The following is a 22,105-nucleotide window of genomic DNA, read 5'->3' as shown; positions in this document are numbered from 1 at the left end:
AAATAAACTTTTCTTCTATTTAGAAATACTATAATCTGGTATTCTGAATAATATTTTAAGAAGTGGCTTATTAAAAACTGAAGGAATGTACACTAGCTTTACTTCTTTTTTTCTTTTTTTTTTTTTTCCCGGAGACAGAGTTTCACTCTCTTTGTCCAGGCTGGAGTGCAATGGTGCAATCTCAGCTCACTGCAACCTCCGTCTCCCAGGTTCAGGCAATTCTCCTTCCTCAGCCCCTCAAGTAGCTGGGATTACAGGCATGCGCCACCACGCCTGGCTAATTTTTGTATTTTTAGTAGAGATGGGGTTTCACCATGTTAGTCAGGCTGGTCTCGAACTCCTGACCTCAGGTGATCCACCCACGCCGGCCTCCCAAAGTGCTGGGATTACAGACATGAGCCACCGTGCCCGGCTGCTTTATTTCTTAATGGAGCTTGCCAAATAAAGAACTTGAGTTCTAGTAATATTAGCACTTTCAAAGACATAAACTAAGATCTGTTGTGGCTTTTGTGAAGTTTTACTGATAGTTATTACAATGTTAATTAGACTCCACATACTTTTTAAATCAAAGCATATTTTTTAAATTGTTAATTTAATGGTGGGTTGATGTTCTTTTTTCTTAATACATTTTCATTTTCTTTTTGGCAACATTTTAATTTCCAGACGTGGATTAGTCACTATCAAAATTTTATTCCTAAAATGTTTGGAAAGTGGAAATAGCTGTGGAAACTGTGAATAGTCAGTAAGGTAGCAGAATTCAAATTATTTTTTCCAGTACTGACATTTAGAATGTCATGTTGGACATTTAAAATTTTTCTGGTTTGTAGCCTCGTTACTGTATAGAAATCAACTACCAGATGAGTAGTTGACAGACACAGCTAGCTTGGTTGCTTGCTTGCTGTTCTTGCCGCCTTCTTCTTCTTCTTCTTTTTTTTTTTTCTTTTTTTTCTGAGGCAGGGTCTGGCCCTGTTCCCCAGGCTGGAATGCAATGGTGTGATCTTAGCTCATTGCAACCTCTGCCTCCTTGGGCTCAAGCCATCCCCCCACCTCAGCCTCTCCAAGTAGCTGGGACTACAGGTGTGCGCAACCACGCCTGGCTAATTTTTTGTAGAGATAGGATTTCACCATGTTGCTTAGGCTGGTCTTGAACTCCTGAGCTCAAGAGATCCTCTCTCCTCAGCCTCCCAATGTGCTGGGATTACAAGCCTGATCCACTGTGCCCAGCCAGGCTTTCTTAATTTCTGACAGTTTGCTGAAATGGGCCCTAAGGCTGAGGATGCCTTCTGAGATTGGTGGAAGCTACTGATATTTCCTTGTCACTTTAGGCTCAATTGCTGTATAAGTTATAATATGATAGAGTAGATTAAAGGATTTATTTGTAAGTAGATGTGTTCTGTCTTTTACAAAACCTGCCCCACTTTATTGGTAAAGAATTGGAAAACGCCCTGTTTTAACTAAAATGTTGATTGCTTCTGCAGATGTCTAATATCATATTTATATTTTTTATTACATTCAAATTGAGATAAGGCAATGACCTTTTCATCTTATTATATATGGAGGAACTTGAATAGATATATTGTAAGCTATCATAAGTAATACTTAAAATATATTAAAATTCAGGTCAGCCACAGCATTCATACAGATTATTATCTATTCTGTAATAAACTAAAGACTGTTTCTCTGGTTCTTTAAGCAGAATTGAGCTCTGAATCTAGTTTATTATTGTCGGATTATTATTTTAATCATGCTTATAACAAATGGTGACTTAAACTGTTGCTATAAATGTTTACATTATGTTAGGATAATAAAACTCATTAAATTATGAAGTTCTTGTACATTTAAAAGTCTATCTTATATATTTGTTATGCAAATCAATAGATATGTATCAGGTAAACCAGAAATTCTAGTTAGAAAAAATCCTTTTTGTGTCTTGGTGTTTGAAGATATTAAAAGGTGAAAGGAATTTCTGATTACCATTTTAACATGTTTAGATATGGGCTTTTTAGTTTTAATAGAAACATCTTTTCCTAGATTATCTTGCTGATATTAAGTTGTTAAATTTTGCTACACTTTATTTTGAAGTTTTACTGTCTTGTAAAACTCCATATTTTTACATAGTTTTACTGTCTTGTAAAATTCCCTATTTCATAGGTTGATAGAAATGGCAAAACAAGTTAACTTGCTTAAGCTTAGCTTGCTTAACTGTCAATTGATGTATGTTTAAATGAATTTGAAGTTGTTTCAGAATTCTACTTAAAACAGTACATTTATTCTAGCTTTTATCATATACTAAGTATTTATTTATTTATTTGAGACGGAGTCTCACTCTGTCACCCAGGCTGGAGTGCAGTGACGTGTCTCTATTTTAGTAGAGACGGGGTTTTGCCATGTTGGCCAGGCTGGTCTCTAACTCCTGACCTCAAGTGATCCGCCTGCCTTGGCCTCCCAAAGTGCTGGGATTACAGGCATGCGCCACCACACCCAGCCCCAGTCTATATACTAAGTATTTAAAAAGAAGTACTCAGTTGTTAATCAAAATAATATGATTTGGAAAAATGTAAAATTAAACCTCAGAGTCCTAGAGTCAAACTGGTTTTGAATTTCCTGTTCTTTACTGACATGTGATCTTAGGTGAGTTAGTTCACCACTTTGTGCCTTAGTTTCCTTATCAGGTAAAGTTGTGATGATAATAATATTCCATATATGATAGGGTTATGCTAATGAATGAGGCAATATATATAAAATGCATAATACAATGCATAATAATGCACACAGTGGCAATTTCCTGTAGTTCCAGCTACTTGGGTAGCCGAGACAGGAGGATTGCTTGAGCCCAGGAGTTCGAGGCTATAGTGTGCCGTGATTGTACCTGTAACTAGTCACTGCATTCCAGCCTGGGCATCATAGGAAGACCTTGTTTCTCTTTTCTTAAAAGCATAATACATTACCTACCGTATACTAAGCTCTCAGTAAATTAAAAATTAAAACAAAAAGTTATGAATATTTACCTGTAACCAACTTTGTAAGTGAAGGTATTAATACATTGGAGTTTATCTCTTGAATTTTAATTTAAAAAAAGGAAGAAGGATATTTATGGCACTAAACTCTATTTCCTGCGAAAATTTTTGAAGAAACAAATGAGAAGGTCTTCAGTTTTAATAATGCAGGAATAAACGTACATAATGTAAATTGGAAAGAACTTTTGCTTTTTTATTCACCTGTTCTATGATATGCTTGCTATAGTCTGGAGTTAATTTCCACACTTGCTATTTAATGTAGACATTGTTTTTCTATCTGTAGGAAAGATTTTCCCTTTTGATCTCTCCCATATTATCTTCTGAATTAAAGTTCTCTATCTAGAGAACTGTTTACCAAAGGGAAAGAAAAAGACTATTAACATCTGGTTACTTTTCTGATATTAGTACAGAACATGACATAATGCTCTCATTTCCATTAGGATTAGCTTTTAAAGAAAGATTGGACTAAATTTTTCATCTGAATGAAAAATTGGAGATTTATATTTCTTAATTTCTCAGTGGATATTCCACAGGTGTGTTGAATATGGAACCGTATTCAGGATGTTTTGTTCTATTTTTTATTTTTAACTTTCTATTTTGAAATAATTTTAGACTTACCAAAGTTGCAAAAATTTAGTACACAGGCTTGGTGTGGTGGCTCATGCCTGTAATCTCACCATTTTGGGAGACTCAGGCAGGCAGATTACTTAAGCCCAGGAGTTCAAGACCAGCCTGGGCAACATGATGAAACTGTCTCTACAAAAATTAGCCAAGCATGGTGGTGTGTCCCTGTAGTCCCAGGTACTAGTGAGGCTGAGGTGGGAGGCTTGCTCGAGTCAGGGAAGTGGACATTGCAGTGAGCCACGATTGTGCCAATGCATCCCAGCCTGGGCGACAGAGCCACACCCTGTCTAAATACACACACACACACACACACGCCACACCCTATCTAAATATGCACACACACACATGCCACACCCTATCTAAATACACACACACACACGTATTTCACACCGAATCCCCATATACCTGTCACCCAGCTTTCCTTAATGTTCGTATCATGTATAACCATAGTACAGAAGTCAGGAAATGCAGTAGTCAGGAAATTAATACCAACTACTCTAGACATTTTTTAATTTTGACGTTGTCTACTAAATGATCTTTTTCTGGTCCAGAATCCAGTTTAGGAATTCATATTGTACTTGGTTGTCATATCTCCTTAATCTCCTTTAATCTAGGCCTGCTCTTCATTCTTTCTTTCCTTTCATGACTTTGACACTTTGGAAGAATACTAGGTAGTTTGATTGGTCCTTAATCTGTGCATTTTTGGCAAGGATATGACAGAGGTGATGGTGTATTCTTATTAGTAGATAAGGAGGTACATGATTATGATCCATCCCATTATTGGTGATGTCATCTTGATCATTTGATTAAGGAGGTGCCTGCCAGGTTTCTAAACTATCAAGTTTCTATTTTTCACTTTGTAATTAACACGTGTCTTGGGGGGAATATTTTGAGACTGTGTAAATAATCTTATTTCTCATCATACTTCCATTAATTTTAGTATCCATTGATGATTCTTGCTTGATCAGAATCTTTTACATTTAATTATTTAACATCTGTTTTTGTTTCGTTGTTGACTGATATATTATTTTCCTTGTCATAAATGGTTAAAGACCCCAAAGGAATTAATGTAAAGGCAGCCTAATTCGCAAAACGTAAGTGGTTTTGTTGCTATGGTCTTTCTTTTCTTTTTTATTTATTTGTATTTGTATTTGTTTGTTTTTTTGAGACGGAGTCTCGCCCTGTCACCCAGGCAGGCTGGAGTGCAGTGGCACGATCTTGGCTCACTGCAACCTTTGCCTCCTGGATTCAAGTGATTCTTGTGCTTCAGCCTCCCAAGTAGCTGGGATTACAGGCATGCACCATCACACCCGGCTAATTTTTGTATTTTTAGTAGAGACGAGGTTTCACCATGTTGGCCAGGCTGGTCTTGAACTCCTGGCCTCAAGTGATCCACCTGCCTTGGCCTCCCAGAATGCTGAGATTACAGGCGTGAGCCACCACGCCTGGTCTGGTCTTTCATGTTTTCTGAGTTTTCTGAGTGCACTCTTATGAACGTAATGCAACTCAAGATCCTAGAATGAAAAAATACAGTAGGAAGATTATCCTTTTTTTTTTTTTTCAATACCATATAGGTCCTTCAAAATGTGCTGCTGGCCATTATAAGAATAAAGCTAAATATTTCATGCTAGCAAGACGAAGAAGACACTAGCGAGGTAAAAGTAATGGATAGGTTAATTATGAAAAAAGTATTTGTTAGAGCAATTTAGAGATCTTAAAATTACTAAGGTTTTTTTTAATGACATATACTAGCCTTTTTCATTTAAAGGAGTCAGTGGCAAATTTAAGCTTTATTTATTTATTTTTTTTTTGAGACGGAATCTCGCTCGTTGCCCAGGCTACAGTGCAGTGGTGTGATCTCGGCTCATTGCAACCTCTGCCTCCCAGGTTCAAGCGATTCTCTTGCCTCAGCCTCCCAAGTAGCTGAGACTACAGGCGTGTGCCACCACACCTGGCTAATTTTTGTATTTTTTATTAGAGATGGGTTTTACCATGTTGGCCAGGCTGGTCTTGAACTCCTGACTTCAGGTGATCCGCCTACCTTGGCCTTCCAAAGTGCTGAGATTTCAGGTGTGAGCCACTGTGCCGGCCAAATTTAACCATTTTTATGTTTAGTTTTTCTTGACCCTTAGGTTGCCTTATCCTTTTTTATAGTCAATATAGTTTATGCAACTGTGTTTCTATGATTGCCTTTTATCTTTTATTCTATAGTGGATTAACTACTCTAAAATATATATATTGTAGATTGTTTCTTTTTCATCTGTTTTACTTCATCTTCTACCTTAATGGAGCATGAACACATTTGGGTTATCTGTTGCTTGTCTTTTAACAAATAGTTGATATTTATATCTAGTGGACTAACTTGAATACCAGTAACATTTTCAGATGGTATATTTTCCAAAAGGATGAAGAGAAAATATACAGATAATGGAATTTGGCTGGATGTTGAGCTCTAAAAATGCTTTAATAGTTAGGTTTTTCTGTTTTTGTTACAGCTTCCTTCTCTTTTAGGAAATTACTGTCCATGATTAAGCACATATCCTCTTGATGGTATTCAGCCCCTTAAGTTCAGACTTCCTTCCTGTTGGTTGTTTTTTTTTTTTTAATTAAAAAAAAAATTCTTTTTAACACACAACTTTGCTCAGTCTTCCCTATTTTTTTCAAAAAATGTGTATTCCATTTGATAATACACACGAGATTTATGGTTTAGAAATAATCTTTACCTCCAGTGCCAGTACAATACCTTAGTTAACTAATTCCGAAGAACTTGGGTGGGGTTTTTTTTTTTTTGCCTTTTTGTTTTGTTATGGGGTAAGATCTCTCCCTTTTTGCGATTGGATATTCTGGCAGTATCTGGTTTTTGTACTACTTTTAAATCTCTGAAAAAGAATATTAGAAATCTGTAATCGTTGCAATTTGGCTAACATTTGTATCATCTCAGGATAATACCTTTGAAATTTCTGCTAACTATGCTAAAAAATTAATCCTTAGAAGTTGACGACCCCAAAAAGAGATGGACCCAAGAAAGTTTATTTTTAATTTTTTGAGACGGCGGAATCTTGCTCTGTTGCCCAGGCTGGAGTGCAGTGGCTCAGTCTCAGCTCATTGCAACTTCTGCCTCCTAGGCTCAGGCGGTTCTCCTGCTTCAGCCTCCCGAGTAGGTGGGACTACAGGTGAGCGCCACCATGCCCAGCTAATTTTTTGTGTTTTTAGTAGAGACAGGGTTTCACCATGTTGGCCAGTCTGGTCTTGAACTCCTGACCTCAGGTGATCGGCCTGCCTCAGCTTCACAAAGTGCTGGGATTACGAGTGTGAGCCATGGTGCCTGGCCGAAAGTTATACTTTTGATAAATTTTTTGTTTTCTTTAGGATTAGAAAGTTGAACTTTTTAGTGTCTACTTTAGATATCAGCCACTTGACAAAATTCTCCTTTGTTTTTTTGATCAGTAACTTATTTGTAAAGCATTTACTGAATTACCTATTCCATGTGCCAAGCACTTTTCTAGGGGCTAGAGATAAAAGACACACTGCTTCTGTTAAGCATGTTCTTTCCTTTTCTTCTTACTGCCAGCTAGGACTGTTTTGGATACTTAGAGGAATTTGTGAAGAGTTTGTTTTCTTTGTAGAAGTGCCTTAGAACCAGTATGAATGGGTGATAATAGGTAAAGAATAAAAAGATGCTTCCAATGTATGTAGAATGTCCAGGTTAATGAATAATCGGTAAATTTATAAATCATTAAGTTCAACTTTAGAACAGTCAGTTGTAGCACGTTTGAGTAGAAATCAGTCTTTGTAGAAACATAATGCCTTCTATTTCATAGCTTAAATAGGTGTAGCCTTCCCTTATGCTTAGCTATTAGAAATGCTTAAAACTAATAAGCTGTGTATGCTCATTTAATAATTTAATATTGAGAACAAATATTGCAAACAGCCTAATTTGATGTACTTCTCGTAAAATTTTCTCAGTGGTGTTTATATATAAAATACTGTTTCTGATTTAAATATACATGGATTTTCAGTAAGAATCTTTAAAAATTTCATTATTTACAGAAAATGTTAAAATGATTTCATTGATGTACTGGTAGGTTAATAGAGCTTATAACAGCCATTTGAGGTAGCAGCTCAGCATTGCTGATTTTGTTAGCTTTGGTTTGAAATTTTTTCTCTAGTGGTTGAAATGTAAGTCTTGCAGTGTAATAAATATTTCCCCCTCTTAAAATATCACATAGAAGAATGTTGTCCACTGAAATAGAATTAGGTAAGGGCTTCCTGTATCATTTTTAGGAGCTTCTATCAATAATATTCTCACAAAGCCTGCTCTTCCTTGTTCAAATAATGACCCCATTTTGAAAGCCTCTTTACATTTTTTATATAAATGATACATTATCAAATTCAGAGTCTTCATAAATTATTAACTCTTAAAGCAGGAGAGATACCAGCTCTCAGTGATTTCAAAATAATTTCTACTTAGAGAAATCTGCTTATTCATTTCTGAGTATGAGTGTTGAATTAGGATGTTTTGGTACTTCAGGCAAAATAAAGAAGTTATATTCTGAAAGCGTTCTGACTTGGGGAAGTTTGTAAAGATTCATTTTCTCCAGTGAGCTCTCATATTTAACTTGCTGTGTAACCTAACCTAAGGACATTTGGTTTTTTAAATCTAAGTTTGGTGTACTTTTAATCTATATTATACTGTGGTGTGTGATAAATAAAGATTTGGATGCATTTAACGTAAAGTTCCTGTTGTAGAAATTCTAAATTTAGAACAATGTTAATCTGAGCAAGATCTGGTTTTTTGTGAGTTGTTTTTCATTTTCAAAGTGAAGTAGGCCTGTAAACTTAAAAATGAAAATTACCAGGTGTATTTCCTTTATCAAAATGTACCTCTTTCTTTTTGCCTGTATTTTCACTCACCTATATGTTATTATTGATTAGTATTCAAGAACTGAAGGAAAACTATTGGAAAGTTAACTATTGGAAATGACTGGAAAGGAAACTAAAGGAAATTTGGAAAATCATATCTTAATTATAATTTCTGAATAGGTTTTAAACTATTTTAAAGTAGTAAGTTTTACTTAGAGTTCATTAATTTAGAAATCTTAGATAATTTTCATGGTTGATATTGAGCTATTACTATATGAAAAAGAATAATTTGTCAAGGAAATCGATTAGAAAAGACTAGAGGATGATTGTTTAATAAATAAATTTTAAAGCACTTTTGTAGCACCTATTTGCACCATATAGGTACTGTGAAAATGTATGTAGATAGCTCCAACATACTGATTTTAAGCCTTTTTCCTCTGTTGAAGAGCCACTCCTTAACAACTCCAGCTGTGGAATGCTTTGTTAATCTACTAGGGTTTTTTAGGCTCTTGAAACTACTTAATTAGATTGCATTTATTTACTAAGATTCGGCATTCAGATCCTTTTTCTAATCTGTGCTCCTTTCTTCTTATCATCCATCATATACCTCCTCATTGTGATTATACTGTAAAATACTTTTTAAAGCCTACTGATCTAAAGATACAGTCTTTTAAATACTAAAAGGCTTTTGGACTTAAAATCTATTGGAAACTTAAATTGAAAAAATATCTGCCACTTTAGGTGCATAAAGTACTTTCATAATTATTTGATACCTCTTGTTGGATGGCAGTTTCACCTTCTTCTTTCTAATTTGTTTTTTCTTTAATATTTGGTAATTACAGATTTGATGGTTAAATTCATAGGTTTTCTTTACTTAGGCCAAACTGTCTTCATTTCTCATTTGTACAGAATTGGATACGTCCCTGTGCAGAAGGGTTAGCTCATTCTTTTCATCTTTAAGCTTTTAAAGTTACTTAGTCTAAATGTTGTTAGGTAATGGAATAACCATTCCTTTTCAGCTTTTGGTACATTTCCAAACTGGCTGTCAGAGCCAGGAGGAAGTGAAGGCATTAAAAACACTAACTTTGGTTGGTTGCTACCGTCTTAGTGCTGAGACTATAACCTTTGTTGGTTGATTGATAGAGAACAAGAGAACACAATCCTCGTTCCACTAACAGGTAAGGAACTCTTGTGATAACCAGTTGGTATGTGAGGGAGATTACTTGATAGCATTTCATAAAAACTTTATCCCAAAATATAACATGTCCCAGAAATAGGATACTGTGACTGTACTCCATAGAACAAGGAGATGCAGCACCTTTAAATTTAGAATAAGATCTGAAATTTAATAGGGATGTATTACTCTGTACCACAAAGCATAATTGATCTGTTTTCCAAAGGCAACACTGTTAAAATTTATCCTGCAGTCCCTGTAACTTTAAATATGTATCTGCCTATCTTATTCTCCTTTCAGCTTTTCCTTGATCAGATGCTATGTGCTTTGAACTTCCTTCTCTTATTTATTCCTATAATAAAGCTAACTATTTTCTAGTGTCTTTGCCATCATCTATAATTTGGGTATATCTTACTGCTTTAATTTCTATGTTATAGCCATTAATGATTATTCCTGGTTCTTCTTGACCCAAAAGAAAATGATTATGCATTTTAAAAAGGATTTTGAGTCTGTATTGCCTGTATCCACTATTCTGCCTTCCCAGTTTTAAAGCTGAGTGCTTGAAGAATAAATCTTTTCAGTGACAGTAGTCATAAGCTTTGATAAAATATAGGCTTAGCTTTGTATTGCTGTAATATGGGCCTATAGTGTGATTAATTCTTTAAGTTAATGAAGACTTGAACTCAGAGAAGAAATTCAGCTTCTTAGACTTTCCCAAAGTTTAGTAGTATTCCTGTTAATATGCTTGATTTTTTCTGTTTCTACTTTTCAGTCCATCTTCTTTTCTTTGACAGAAGAATTAACTGGGACTCCTCCTTTGATATATCTGAGGTTGCATGCCTTTTCACTGTCCCTTAAAGACAACTATGATCTTGTTTCCAGTCATAATTTATCATTTTTGATTTGGTCTTCCACTCAAAGTTGAGTGGTTTATCACAGAGTGTGTTATGGCTTAGACCAATAAGGTCCCTTCTTATTAGTTACTGAGGAATTAATCATTTGTGGTGACAGACTTCTAAAATTCAAATTAAGAAGGCACTAAAGAAAGTATGCCCAAAGGTAGCTCCTTTTTATCCTGAGGATTAAGCCATTACAAACTCAAATGACCAGAGAATGTAATTTCTTAATAAGAATTTTTTCTTAAATCTATATTCAGCTCTCTATTTCAGTGCTTCTCTCCTACCAGAGGTGCAAGGAGTGATCCTAGAACCACAGATACAGCCAAGACCACGGAGAGCTTTTGACGTCAGGGGTCCACTTTCTCCACTGAACCCTTGGAGACAGAATATCCAGCTTCTGGAGAGAGTGGGAAAGGATAATAAACAAGTGGGTGCTTTCCATTATTTACTTGGGTTAATTTATAGATTGGAGTGTCCTTCCATTGCCCATTTAATTCTGTGGTAAACTCCTTGGGTTCATTTAAGAACCAGGTGGGACTACAATCTGTTTTGTTTTTCTAAGAATGCTAACTAGTACTCATTCAAAAATGAGACCTAAAATTTAATTTTCTCTCCAGATAATTAAAGCAGTGGATGATTTGGGGCACATGATTTGACGAATGCCTATGTAGTCCACAGGAATTTTAAAACGGGAATATCTACCCATTTTGGCCTTTATGGTTTTAGTGGACTTCTAAGTGCTCTTTTATATTCAAGTAATTTAAAAGGTTCTGTATTTCATCTTTGGGCAAACTGGACATTTGAAGTCTAATTTATACAGTCAGATGTCCAGGTGTTATCCTACCCTTTTAGTGAGAACCTTTTGGTCTTCTTCCTACCTCAAATATTAGGACTTCATATTAGATCTTTTAAAAGATGCAATGATAGTACTATTGTGGTTTTACTGTCAATTCTAGGCTCCATTCTTTAATAAAACATAACTATGAATGAATGTAAGTTTCAGGATACAGTATCCCTGAAAGCTATGTTTAATATACTCAAAAGTCACTTTCTAGTCCCTAGGAATAAATATTTGTGGTAAAAGAACGCTTTCCTAGATTTCCCCCATGGCATTAAGATGGTTTTCTCTTAGTTTCTTTGATGCCAAGGGTAGGATTTGATTCCAGGAAGTTCTTACCACCTACACTGGGTAGAATGTGAACTTGTTACCTTTGGCAAGTTTTCATTTTTCCTTGGTGGATTCCTTCTGTGACTCCAGGTATCTTGATAATGGGAGACTGGTTTATTTGTTCTCTAATTGCCCAGATTTCTTTCAACTGGTAAAACATCATACTTCTTCAGCAAAAGGAATTCTTCTAGCAGAGCCTTCATGGATGATATCTGTCACACATGCCAGCACCTGCAGTTTGGAAGGCAGTGGTGAATGGATCCATGCAATATGTCTAGAAGACACAAGGATGAGCCAGCCACCTGATCTTGTCATTTATAAACTTTTAAGAATTACTCTGGTTTACTTTTGGTCTGAAAATGGAAAGGCTCAAATAATGAAATAATCTTTTCAGATTGGAATTTTACATGGCCATGAAAATATTTCTTTCTATTCAGAAGACTGAAATAGAGGAAGCTTGAGAGACTCCTTTCTTTTAAAAGCAGCTCTCTGTATCTGTTTCATTTAAAACATTTGTGGGATTGAAAATCACCTTAATGAAGTAGGCAAACATTTTTTTAAGTAGTAGAGGAAGTCCAGAAAACTTAATGAAATGGTTTTTTTTGTTGCCTGACACTGGAAGTAACTAGTAAATAAAGGGTGAACTTCTTAATTATTCAAAAACTGCTTTTAATATTAGGATATACTCTTTTAGCTCATCTTTGCTGGTCTTGAGCCTTATTATAATTGTCAAATCAACAAAGTTTCTAATAGAGAAGTAGAAGAAATATCTTTTGAGATGTAAGTAGCTTGGTCTGTCTTCTAAAGTAATACATGCCTGTTAAACTTGAGGTATTTTTTTCATACTGAAGGCATTCTAAAGTTTGAGTGGTACTGTCACAGAACGGTAGTTTACAGAGCAGAGACACTTAGTATTAGAAGAAGCTTGTAGGTGTGAAGGAATAAGTGTTGCAAAATAGTTATTTATCCAAGCTATCAATTAATTGAAGTAGTTATCAAAATGTTTCTGTTTCTTTCTTTGGTATCTATTAACTGGTCAGTCAAAAGCTATTAACGTTTTTAAAGTCACCTAATGCTGCCAGTTTGTTAAATTTGGTATACATTTTAAGAATAGACATTCTAGAGTTATTAATATGGAAGCAGCTAAAATGTTTTAGGAAATCTCAAGAGTTTTAGAAGCCACATTTGCTAAAGCATAACCTGCACTTAGTCTTTCTTGGCTATCTGTATTTTTTTTCTCATTAATTATAAATAAATTTTTGTAAGTATAGTATTTAAAAGTAAGTTTAAAGGCTCAATTTGAACTGAAATTTCCCCAGAGAGCTTTGAATTCCCATAAATGATTACAGCTTTTACTTCCAACTTGTTTTTAGTAAATGTTAATAAGACAATTGGTTTACAAACACATATAAATTAAAAAAACAACTGTCCATCATTTTAGGAAGAACTGAAGGAACTAAAAATGAGATTTGCTTGGAAATTAAGTTAGTTGAACTCTTTGAACCACAGTAGAAACCACTTTGTGTGGCCTGTGAGATTATAAGCTTTTTGTTTCAGCTTTGAACATGAAAAGTGATTTAATCTCTTAATCTCATTCTTTGATTGAATTTTAGCTCTGTTCCTTAAAATATGCAAAAGGAAATGTAAGTGCATTTCTAGTCACCTCATGCCACTACGAGCTATTTATTTAAAAGTGAAACTTTTTGTATATTATTGTGAACTGATTTGTTTATTTAAACTTTTATTTTGGTGAATTTACCTTTGAGTTTTTTAATATTTTATGTCACAAAATGAAGTCCTATATTTTTCAGTGTTTATGAATATTAATATAAACTTTTTTCTAGAATGACTAATTGTGTAATCTCTGTATTATGTGATAATTTGAAATCTAATAAATATTTTCTCCATTAAAAAATGCACTTACTGATAATGGCTTATTTCTGTTTCAGGAGTAGAAAGTGAAAACTTGCAACAGTATTTTTAAATGTATTTTAATTTTCTGTGTCTTTAAATATTTCTGAATATGTATTCTACCTTTCTGTGTGTTACAGTTTTTTTTTTTTCCAGAAAAATACTTTTTTGAACTGTTAAAGTGATTCTTCAAGGGGGTCACCAGTGAATGTATGAAATAGGTGATCTGTTTTGTATGTTTTTGCATTTTCCTGATTAGCATCGTCTTTCCTGATTAGTTTCCAGAATTGGATTTTTTTAGATGCAATTTTTGTACCTCAATTTTACAAACCATTAAAACTCTCTTGAGTTAATACTGTAAATACAAGAGTAATTTGGCCAAGTCTTTTAATGCTAGATTGATCAAAATATAACTCTTATAGAATAGCATCCAAAAACAGTTCCTTTACCCAGAAGAACATTTGAAAATAATGGCTGATTAGAGAACTATGCAATTCATAAGAACTGTTGAAATGAAAAATGTTTTGTATTTTAGTGTTCTACTTGCACAAATAATTGTAGAAGGAGAAATCTTGACCTCATAGTCTCTTGTTTATAAATCTTATCAAGACAGATATTTAGTTTTATTGATTCTTGTTTTTATAGCTACATAATTTTACTTAATTGAAGCCCCAGGAACAATTTACCTTTTCTATGCAGGATTTGCTTAGAAGCAAGAGGATTTCATTTCAGATTTGAAGAAAAGTTATTGAAGAAGTGGACCCCCAAATTTAAAAATAACATTAAGATGGGGTCCTAGGCAAGTAAAAATTGAATTAATGACAGTTGGTGGATTAAAATGTAATAATTTGGCTCCCCAAAGAAATTAATACTCTGAAAAAAATCAAATTTCTAAAAGGCAGTTATGATTTAGAATAGCTGTTGTATTGGGGGTGGGGGAAAGGAAGCTAACATTCTTGGCTTTATTAACCTGGTAAGTTTGGAAAAAAAGTAAAGATTCTGTGGACAAAATTTTGTTTTTAGAATTAAAGCTATTAAAAGGTTTACAGACACAGCATGTTTCAATGAAAGGCTGTATTTTATTTGAATATAAAAAAATCTATAAGCTTTTCCTATATGTGTATGAAAGGGTAGGTTGGGCATGGAAGTTAAAATACACCCTGCATTGGAAACCTGAAAAATATTGCAAAGATAATGGTGACATGAGTTTTTAAAAAGTAATTTTTAGAACATAGACTCTTCTCTACATCATCAGTAACCTTCAAAATAAAAATACTACAGAATGTTGAATTTGGCTTACCATTGTATTTTCGAGGTATAGGAACATAGGCTTATGGTTTCACCACCACTGACTATATTAACTATAGTATAAAAATCTGTTTTGATTGTTCTTTGGTAAGGAAACAAAGGGTTTGTTTTTTTTTTTTTGTAGCTTCTGTTTATAAAAACATGACAAGCAGTGTGACTGCAGAGTCCTGACTTTATAGGTTATTGTAAATATGTACACAGATCTTATTTTCTTTGCCGTATTGAAATAGTCTGACAAATGTCAGTGCTTAGATGTCCTAAGCAGTTTTTTTACTTTATTTTTATCCAGGTATTTTTGTTTCCCTTTAAAAATATTTCATAGTAATTTAGTCCTCAAATGTGAAAGATTTGTTTCAAAATTAAGCCCTTAGGTACTCTGGAGTGTTTTTTCCACTAATATGTACATCTAAGGTAATTAGATTACTGCATTAAAAATGTTAGTGAACTTTGAAGTATTCATCGGAGTTTTCAGGAATTATGATCAAAGGGATCTCTGCTCAAGAGGTAAGGTATGGCATAGGTAGAAAAATATTCAAAATATGTTTAATGTTTGGATTATAATGTAAACTACAACAGGATAGTATCCTTGGGTTTTCAGATAGATGTAGAATTAGGAAAATAATTTTTCTTAAAACTCTCAGAGAAGAGAAATTGATAAACCACAAATTTTTTTGTGTGTGGCTTTGGAGGGCATTTAGAAACATGTCCACAGACATTGTACTCTGTGTATATGTAGCCTCCAATATTCCAAGGCATTTCCTACCCCTGCTCTTTTAGTATTTATGATTCATATTTAATATCTCAAGCCTGAGCACTGTAAAAATATTGTACTTTGGTAAGTTGAGTATATATTTCATGAGATTATTGCCTGGAATATTTTTGGCAAAATTTTTGCAGATTTTGGAAAAGCAAAAGGCAAGTACAATCTCCTTTTGCCTGTTTGTATTAAATAATATCTAGAACTTAGAAAACAACTGCTTGACTTAGTAACTTTTATTTTGGTTTGAGAAATTAAGGAATTCTGTAAACGTTTACTTAACACTGTAACTGGGAAGTCTTGTACTGAGGATCAAGAAATAATATTGTTGCCTTGTATATAAAATAATTGACAGGAGAAAGTGATATACTATTATTCTCTAGGGAATATTAAGTAGGTTCAAAGGGTTGTGTTAGGATAATAATCAGTATATCTAGAAACAAAGAAAAATGCAATATTGAATATGGACAAGATAGGAAAATAGATTAGGACTTTTCTCCCTAGAATTAAATTACTAGTGTAATTTACTCAATAAAGGATAACATCGAAAAATGCAATAATCCTTCATCATGTTTTTGAGTTCTTTAAAAAGAACTGCTAGTGGACATTTTTGGCTTTTTTTTTTTTTTAAGACAAGGTCTCACAGTGTCACCTAGGCTGGAGTGCAGTAGCACCATGATAGTTCACTGGAGCCTGGAACTCTTAGCCTCAAGTGATCCTCTCGCCTCACTTTTTCTGCTACAGGCGTGCACTGCCACGTCTGCTTTTTTTTTTTTTCTCCTTGAGACAGGGTCTTACTCTGTCGCTCAGGCTGCAGTGCAGTGGCTCGATCCTGGCTCACTTGCAGCCTCAAACTCCCCAGGTTCAGGTGATCCTCCTACCTCAGCCTCTCAAGCTGGGACTATAGGTATGCACCACCGTACCCAGCTAATTTTTGTATGTTTTTGCAGAGATGGAGTTTATGTTGCCCAGGCTGAGGAGTGATCCTCCCTCCTCAGTCTCCTAAAATGTTGAGATTACGGGCATGGGCTACTGTTCCTGGCCTGGCTTTTCTTAAAATAATTTGCTATTTATTCCATCTTACCTTTTGATGTAGAAAAAGGGATAATGTAAATCAACATGCCATCATTACCTTTGCTAAGTTCTTTGTGATAGAACTTAGCATTTCATAGCTGATTCCATGTACATTCAGGATACTGTTTTTGTTTGTTTGTTTGTTTGTTTTGGAGACAAGAGTCTCGCTCTATTGCCCGGGCTGGAGTGCCGTGGGGCAATCTCAGCTCACTGCAACCACCGCCTCTTGGGTTCAAGCGATTCTCCCACCTCAGCCTTCCGAGTACCTGGGATTACAGGCACCTGCCATCATGTTCGGCTAATTTTTGTATTTTTGTAGAGATGGGGTTTCACCATGGTTGCCAGGCTGATCTTGAACTCCTGACCTCAGGTGATCCACCTGCCTCGGCCTCCCAGAGTGCTGGGAAAGGATACTCTTTGCTAAGAAGTTGATTCAGAATTTGCTTCCATGTCTTTTTTTTATTATTTATTTTATTTGATAATGAAGTCTTACTCTCACCTAAGCTGGATTGCAGTGGCATGATCTCAGCTCACTGCAACATCTGCCTCCTGGGTTCAAGTGGTTCTCGCCTCAGCCTCGTGAGTAGCTGGGATTACAGGCATGGACCACCATGCCCGGCTAATTTTTTGTACTTCTAGTAGAGATGAGGTTTCACCATGTTGGCCAGGCTGGCCTCGAACTCCTGACCTCAAGTGATCCATCCACCTCAGCCTCCCAAAGTACTGGGATTACAGGCACCGGCCATCATGCCTGGCTAATCATGCCCTCAAGTGAACCACCACGCCCGGCCCCCGCTCCCATGCCATTTTTACTTGAAAATTACTTTAGAATTATCTAGCTTAGCACCCTTATTTTACATGCAAGATAATTGGTATCCAGAAATACCACATACATTTCTAATACCACACTGTTTTTAAACAAATTGTCTGTGGTACTCAAGTCTTTTCACTACCAGATTTAACACTTTACTACTTGGTGCTGCTTGTTGATCCTAGTTTGAGACGACAGAGCAAGTCTGATCCCTTTCAAATGTGACAGCCTTCAAGATAGCTATTAATTTCCCATGAATTCCAAGCCCAAGTCTTCCACATATTAAGTATCCCCATATTCTTACCTCTTATTCATGTAGCATGCATTTGAGATCCTTAAAGATTTTGTAGATCGGCTGGGTGTGATGGCTCACGCCTGTAATCCCAGCACTTCAGGAGGCTGAGGCGGGCGGATCACAGGTCAGGAGATAGAGACCATCCTGGCTAACACGGTGAAACCCCGTCTCACACCATCCTGGCTAACACGGTGAAACCCCGTCTCTACTAAAAATATAGAAAAATTAGCCGGGCATGGTGGCGTGCGCCTATAGTCCCAGCTACTCGGGAGGCTGAGGCAGGAGAATGGCGAGGACCTGGGAGGCGGAGCTTGCAGTGAGCCGAGATGGCGCCACTACACTCCAGCCTGGGCGACAGAGCAAGACTCTGTCTCAAAAAAAAGATTTTGTAGATCTTCTGTGAGCACACTGCAGCTTCTGTTAGTGTGTGACACCAAACCAGCACATTACAAATGTGCTCTTCCTGGGCTTATAACGCGTGACCTTATGTTACGTTTGGCCTGGAATACTCATACCGCTTTCTCCTTAAATATTTATCCAGTGAAGTGCTTGATTTTATGCATGTTGAGATTCTCCTAGGCAAATTAATTATAGTGATACGAAAAAGTATTTTGTTTCTAAAAACTAGGCTAGTAGTCTGTATCTGCAAAGTATTTGTATTTTGCACAGCTTAGAAATCGACTCTGTTACAGCCACAACCTTGGGAAATCATAAATACAAAAGTAGAGTCTCCATTTAAGTTATTTTCAGTTTGCTTTCTTAATTCTGACTTAACTTTAAATTGTATATTAAATTGTGTAAATATAAAATGTTATTTTTCAGGTTGTATTTACTAATTTAAGGGTAACCAGGCTTCTTGGAGACACTTGTCATGTGACTGGTATTGAGAAGAAAATAAACTTTTTAGTAACATAATTAAAATTAGTGGAAAAGTGTGGGAAATATATCAAATGGCAGAAGATGGTGAAGAAGTAGTCCTGGAAGTTTGAGAATATGGCACAGTCTTGTGTTGCATATTGAGATACAGTGCAAACATTCTGCTATAGCAACATTATTTTAGTATAATAGTGCTTTTAATTACCATTTAAAATATTTATCCTTCCTCCCCCAAATCTTGAACTCCTGGAAGACATGAGGTGTTTTATTTATTTAATGGTTGCATGTACATCTAAGGGTATAGGTACCCTAATTTAAGAAACACTGGTTGTTAGGATATATCCTGTGCCTGAGTTAGAAATAATTTGGGGGAAAATAAGAAAAGAACAAACATTTACATACCTACTAAGTGTACCTTTACTAGGTGCTTCAGGTATATTTACCTAATTTAACTGAGTTAATCTGTGAGAAAGGTGATAATTTTTTCATTTTACACATAAAAATGAAGCTTAGAGGTTACAAGACCTGGCCAAGGACATATAATCTGTAAGCAATGAAGATGGCATTCAAAGGCAGATCTGTTGATCTATTACACCATTGATAATGCATTTGCATATTCTCAGAATTTCATATAGAACCTCAGTGTCTGAATTAAAGGGTTATTTTAGTATTTTTTAATAGACTTTAAAAAAAGAGCAGTTTTACATTTATGGAATAATTGACCAGTAAGTGTAGAGAGTTCCCATTTACCTCCTCCTCCCTCCCACAGTTTCCTGTTACCATCTTGTGTTAGTGTGTTACATTTGTTATAATTGATGAACCAGTATTGATCAATTATTAATTAAAGTCCATAGTTTACATTGGGGTTCATGCTTTCTGTCATGCAGTTCTGTAGGTTCTGTCAAATACATGTCATATATTCACCATTAGTATCATACAGAATAGTTTGACCTAGAAATGTCCTTTGCTCCCTTATTTGTGTGATGGCTGGATCATATGGTAAGTCAGTGTTTAGCTTTGCAGTACAGAAACTGCCAAACTGTCTTCTAAAGTGACTTTACCGTTTTGCATTCCCATCAGCAATGAATGTGATTTCTGTTGCTTCACATTCTCACCAGCATTTGATGTTATCATTTGGTTGTAGCTACTCTAATAGGTGTGTAGTGGTATCTCATTGTTTTAATTTGCAGTTCCCTAATGATATATGATGTTGAACATCTTCTCATACACTTTCCACTCAATCTGCTGAGTGTCTGCTTAAATTATTTACCCATTTTAGAAATCAGGTTTTTTTTTTTTGAGTTTTAAGAGTTCTTGATATATTTTGGATACCAGCCCTTTATCGGGTGTTTGGTAAATGTTTTCTCCCAGCCTGTGGCTTGTCTTCTCGTTCTCTTAATATTGTCTTTTGCAAAGAAATTTTAATAAAGTCTGCCTTTACTGGGTCATGATTTTGGTGGTGCATCTAAAAATTTAAGGCCACCTAAGTTTTCCCCTGTTTTATATTCTACAGATTTTTTTTTTGAGTTTTGTGATTTACATTTAGATCTATGACTTGTTCTCAGTTTTTGTGAAAGGGGTAAGGTTTATGTTTACATTGATTTTTGGAGGGATTAGGGACATGTGATGTCCAGTTGTTCCAGCACCATTCGCTGAAGACTGTTCTTTCTCCATGAATTGCCTTTGTTGTCTTTTCAAAGGTCAGTTGACTATATGTGGTTTTACATCTGGGCTCTTTATTCCATTCCACTGATCTTTTCTTTGCCAATATCATACTGTGTTGAATACTGAAGCTTTTTAGTAAGTCTTGAAGTCTGGAGAGTGTAAATCCTCTGACTTGGTTCTTCGGTATTGTGTTGGCCATTTTGGACCTTTTGCTTTTCCACGTAGACTTTCAAATCAGTTTGCCTGTATCCACCATGCCAGGATTTTGACTGGGATTGCACTGAATCTAAAGATCAAGTTGGGAAGAATTGACATCTTAGCATTATTGAGTATTCCTATCTATAAACATGGACTATCCATTTTTTCAGATCTTTGATTTTTGATTAGCATTTTTTAGCTTTTTCCTTATATAGATCTTATATGAGATCCTATTTTGTTAGATTTATACCAAAGTGTTTAACTTCTTGGTGTTAATGTAAATGGTGTTTTAATTTCAAATTCCAATTGTTCGTTGCTGGTGTATGGGAAAGCAATTGACTTATATACTAACCTTATATTCTTCAACCTTGCTATGGTTGTTAGTTGCAGGAATCTTTTCCTTGATTCCTAGGGGTTTTCAACATACACAATCATATCATCTGCAAACAAGTTTTATTCGTTCCTTTTCAGTCTGCATACCTTTCATTCTGTTTGCTTATTGCACTAGCTAGGACTTCCCAATATAATGTTGAATTGGGGTGGTGAGAGGAGACATCCTTGTCTTGCTCCCAATATTAGGGGAAAGCATCCTTCTTCACCAACAAGAAAGACATTTCTCAACAGTAAGTGAGATGTTCACTGTAGGTTTTTTTTGTTGATGCTCTTTATCAGGCTGAGGGAGTTTCCCTCTCTTCCTAGTTTGCGCAGGGTTTTTATGAATGGATGTTGGATTTTTGTCATGTGCTTTTTCTGCATTTATTGATAGTATCACATGATTTTTCTTTAGCCTATTGATGTAGTAGATTTTATAAATTGACTTTTGAATGTCAAACCAGCCTTGTATATATGGAAAAATCTCACTTGATCATGGTGTAGAATATTTTTTATACATTGTTGGATTTGATTCGTATTTTGTCAAGGATTTTTGCATCAATAGTAATGAGAGATTGGTCTGTAATTTTCCTTTCTAGTATTATCTTTGTCTAGTTCTGTTACAAAGGCCTCACAGAATGAGCTAGGAATTGTTTACTGTTTCTGCTTTCTAAAGAGATTATAGAGAATTGGTATCATATCATGAGATACCTGGTAGAACTCTAAATGGGAAGGTTATTAATGATTGATTCAATTTCTTTAATAGATATGGGCCTATTCAGTTTATCTGTTTCTTCCCGTGTGAATTTTGATAGATTGTATTATTCAAGGAATTTGCCCATTTCATCTAACTTACCAAATTTGTGGAGGCAGAACTGCTCATAACAATTATTATTCTTTTAATACCCATGGGATCAGTAGTCATGCTCTTTGATTTGTGGTAGTATTTTTTGGTGTCTTTTATTGGCTAGCCTGGCCCTAAGTTTATCAGTTTTATTGATCAAAGAACTAGATTTTGGTTTTGTTGATTTTTCTCTATTAACATGTTTTTAGTTTCATTGATTTCTGATCTAATTTCTTTTTCTGTTTGCTT

General features: G+C 35.2%; 1 protein-coding gene across 5 annotated transcripts in view; it reads left to right on the top strand.

The window, feature by feature from the left end:
• TSC22D1 (TSC22 domain family member 1) overlaps nucleotides 1-22,105 on the top strand; it is a 145,987-nt gene that overhangs the window by 25,628 nt on the left and 98,254 nt on the right. Inside the window, exons 2-3 of one of the 5 annotated variants that reach the window (XM_063650821.1) lie at nucleotides 10,848-11,004; nucleotides 11,883-13,660. The exons of 1 other annotated variant lie outside the window; for it this stretch is intronic. In XM_063650821.1, coding sequence (XP_063506891.1) covers nucleotides 10,848-11,004; nucleotides 11,883-11,900 — 175 coding nt within the window. In that variant the 3' untranslated portion in view covers nucleotides 11,901-13,660. Of the gene's footprint in view, nucleotides 1-10,834; nucleotides 13,661-22,105 lie in introns of those variants that run through there. 3 more of the 5 variants (XR_010123567.1, XM_063650820.1, XM_054446031.2) reach the window with 3 other exon arrangements.

This window comes from Pongo pygmaeus, chromosome 14 (genome assembly GCF_028885625.2).
Source record: "Pongo pygmaeus isolate AG05252 chromosome 14, NHGRI_mPonPyg2-v2.0_pri, whole genome shotgun sequence".
Lineage (NCBI taxonomy): Eukaryota > Metazoa > Chordata > Mammalia > Primates > Hominidae > Pongo > Pongo pygmaeus.
This window is presented reverse-complemented; position numbering and strand designations above follow the sequence as displayed.